The sequence below is a fragment of the Monoraphidium neglectum genome, assembly GCF_000611645.1.
Source record: "Monoraphidium neglectum strain SAG 48.87 unplaced genomic scaffold scaffold01806, whole genome shotgun sequence".
Taxonomy (NCBI): Eukaryota; Viridiplantae; Chlorophyta; class Chlorophyceae; order Sphaeropleales; family Selenastraceae; genus Monoraphidium; species Monoraphidium neglectum.
In genome coordinates, this window is record NW_014011822.1 from 8,377 (window position 1) to 12,007 (window position 3,631).

Genomic DNA, 3,631 nt, shown 5'->3' on the forward strand with positions numbered 1-3,631 from the left:
CACCCATGCGACTGTTTGTGCCCCCCCCCCCCCCCGCCCACCGCGAGTCGCAGGTGGTCCGACCGCGTGCGCCTCTCCTGCGAGGTCAAACCCTTAAGGAGGGAGTCCATGAGGGCCTTCACCTTACCCTCGGGCCGCACGGCCGGGCCCTGCGGCGCGCGCACCAGCGGCCTCGCAGCCACCATTGCGCGCTTCTCCACCTCCTCGCCGGCCACCACCACCGCCAGCCCCAGCGCTACCACCAAAGCCTCCCGCGTCAGCGTGCGTGGGGCGGGCGGCTGCTGCAACCTGGGGGCTGCTGCCGCCGCCTCCGCAGCGGCCCGCAGCGCGGCCATCGCGCCCGCCGCCGCAGTGCCGAGGCCCTCCGCGCCGGGCGCGCGGCGCGCCATGGCCTCGTCGGCCGCGGCCTCTCGCACAGCGGTGACATCAGCAAACCGGCCCCGCGGCAGCAGGTCCAGCACGTGCAGGAGCAGCAGCGACACCGCGCGCCTGTTTGCAGAGGCGTCCATGCCGAGGCCCCCGCAGGTGACGACCACACAGTCCTGGCCGTTGGGCAGGCAGTCCAGGACCTGCGGGGTAAGGGTCCACATAGAGGTTTAGGCAGTGATGCGGAGCGTGCAAAGGGAGTGCTTGGTTGCAGGCTTCCATGAGGCAGGGGGTACAGTAAGTCATGGCGGGCACGGCCGTGGACCCATGAGCATTTTTAGCACCATGCAAAGAGTATTGATGCTGAACCTGGCTGCATGACCTGGCTGCAATCATGTTGCGGTGGCATTGTTTCTCTCCCCTCCCAGAGAATATGCTTATTCAACCATTGGCAGGCCTCCCGGCATGTGACTGTCCCATCCTGTGCACCCACCCCTGGCGGAATCCTGAAGGCGAAGAGGCCGCGGCCGCCGCCGCCCTGGTGGTGTAGCGGGCCGGTTGACACTGTGATGACGCCGGTGCGCTTGAGAAACGCCATGACGCTGAGCGCTGCGTTTATGGATGTCTGCACGTTGGTCTGGAGGATCTGCATAGCGCAGGAAGGGCGCAAAAGCGGCACAGCGTCACGCGAGGGCAAGGAAGGGGGTGATTGGGGGACTCAGCCCACTGTTTTGACTAGGGGTCGCTCAGGCGCATTCGTCCGAGGTTGTAGCATGCAGACGGGCAAGCAAGCCGCCGCTTCACCGGCTGCAATGGCGGGTTTTCGCCTGGCAATTGGCTGACGTACCCATCATGACACGCCGGCCTATACAACGTTATAAGCGCGGGGCCCCGCGCACGTGTGCGACCTGCAGCTGCAGGTTCCCAACAAGGTTGCGCTCCTCAAGCACACCGATGAGCTCCGCCACGATCCAGGGCTCCGCCAGCATATTCAGCAGCTGCGTATCTGCCCCCGCCGCCGCAGCAGCCATGAGGGCGGCCGCTACAGAACCGCTGGCGCTGCTGCTGTCGCCTGCGCCAGAGGCGTGGTCGCCGTCGCCCGCCGCCTGCGCGGCCGCCGTGGCGCCGCTTGCAGCAGCACTGGCGTCCTCGTCAGCATCGGCACCCAGCGGCAGCCGGCGCGCGATGCCGTCCTTGGCCTTGTCTGTACGCACTGCCTTGTCTCGGTGCTTGGTGGAGGGAGTCCCCTCCACCTCTGCCAGCAGCAAGTGTGCCGAGGGGTTGGTTGAGGAGATACAGTTGCCATCAAGTGCAGGCTTGTCAGAGGGCGCCATGTCCCAGCATCTCACCAGGCGATGGGTCAGCCTCCTCGGCGTGACGTTTGTCGTCCATTTCTTGCTGGCTGCTGGGAGACATAGGGTCTGCTTGCTGATCCATGCCGGCAAAAACGCGGCAATGTCGCGGCGGATCAAACACAAACAGCTCTGCTCGATCGTCACGGCTGAATCAGTCCTAAACCAGGTCGCAGACGTCCGGATCAAGGCAGAACTACGGGCAGCTAGCGAGAAGAGTGCAGCCGCTGTGCCTGCTGCGATGCAGCCGATAGAAAATCGTGGTACAACGAAAATAATATCGCATCAGTACCTTGCTTGAAATGATTGACCTTGATCGGGCCGTCTGTGTGTGCCGCCCAGCAGCCTGCTTCCAATCACTGGGCGACCGCAGTCCAGCCATCCAGGCCACCAATCGGCAGTGCTTGCAGCATTTCTGGCGGATGCTGCTGCCCAGGAAAGTGCTGCGTACAAAGCAGCACGGCTGCAACTTCAACAGCTTCAGAGAGGGTGCCTCGCTTGGACAGGAGCGGTTCAACTGCTTGCTGCTCCTAGGGTGTGCTGGTCGTAGGGGGGGTGTGCGCAAATGCATGGCCGTGGGTACTTGTCGCAATCCACTCAGTCGAACTCCATACATTGCACGTGCACAGCAGAAAACCTTGCATAGGGGGGTCACACGCAGGGCACAGATTGCGCAGTGACTCCGTGCTTGTTGGTGGAATACCTCGGCACCACCTTGTCGTGGGACGCTGCTTTGATGCGTCGGCACTGGCCACAACAGGCGCGGCTCAGCACAAAGGGTTCTCTTCTAATGGTCATCCCCAGCGCTGCACACATGCACATGGTATTGTTGGTGGCACGCAGATCCACACATGCAACTGAACCTGCCAACTACAAAAAACTGTCAGAGACAGGCCTATCTTGTCTGGACGCAGTGTTGTCACGGCAGCAGTGACTGCCATGCAGCAGTGCGGCGCAGCGGTCGTCCCTGAGCCCTGTGGCCCGTGAATTCACGACCATTGTCGTTTTTTGCTTTGATGCCCTATTTTGATCCTAAACTGTGCTCACATCTCGGTTGACCGGGACACGCAGTCCTCCGTTCTTGACTCTTTGACTGGGCGGGCGAAAACGGCCCTTTCGATTCCACTGAGCCAGCATAAAACGCGCCCCTGGATAAAGTTTCGTTATTTTCCATTCATTCCTCCAACACACCAAACAGTACCTGTCTTTCACCTTCGTGGACAACACCACGTCCGAGCTACTGCACTTCTTCTACCCCTCCGCCCGGTAAATGGATTCCATCGCGCGAAGAGCGCTTGATTTGATGCCTCACTTCCATGTCGCCCCTGCAGGCCCACCCACCTGGTCGGCGGCGCTGCTGTTGAGGTGCATTGGGCGCACGCGCTGCAGCGCGCTGCTGCTTGTGCACCCAGCGGCGCCGCAGAGACGCGGCGACCCACACGGTTTGTTATTCCTGGCGGCTGCCGCAAGGGGCTGTACCATCCGGCGGGGGCCGCCCGCTTTGGGGATGCACAGCATACTGTCATCCCCATCGCGCGGACCGGCTGTGGGGGGGCCTGGTTTAACGCATTCGTCTAAACCAGAGCCTAGCCCTGACCTGCCCGAGCGGGCCGTGTGTCCCTGTTGTGCAACTGCACACGGGGCCGCGCACTTGATTGGGATCCAATTGCAGCCCGCCTCCACGTGGCGGATCCTGGCATGGCTGCAGAGCGCTACACCCCACGCCCTGCGGTCACCAAGAGGCTGCTGTACATGTGCGTGTGTGTGCATGTCCGTGTGTGATTGTGTCTGTGAATGTTTGTGATGCATTGTGTTGTTTGCCCCATCCACCTGGTCAGCGGCCCTGCTGTTGAGGTGCATTGGGCGCACGCGCTGCAGCGCGCTGCTGCTTGTGCACCCAGCGGCGCCGCAGA

At 62.5% G+C, this 3,631-nt stretch overlaps 1 protein-coding gene across 1 annotated transcript in view; it reads right to left on the reverse strand.

The window, feature by feature from the left end:
- Positions 1-1,758, reverse strand: part of MNEG_9061 (hypothetical protein) — a gene marked incomplete at both ends in the record, with an annotated part of 3,124 nt that extends 1,366 nt beyond the window's left edge. The window contains 4 exons of the mRNA XM_014042469.1: positions 123-569; positions 860-1,012; positions 1,266-1,621; positions 1,716-1,758. Coding sequence (XP_013897923.1) covers positions 123-569; positions 860-1,012; positions 1,266-1,621; positions 1,716-1,758 — 999 coding nt within the window. The remainder of the gene's footprint in view (positions 1-122; positions 570-859; positions 1,013-1,265; positions 1,622-1,715) is intronic.
- Between the last annotated feature and the right edge of the window lie 1,873 nt (positions 1,759-3,631).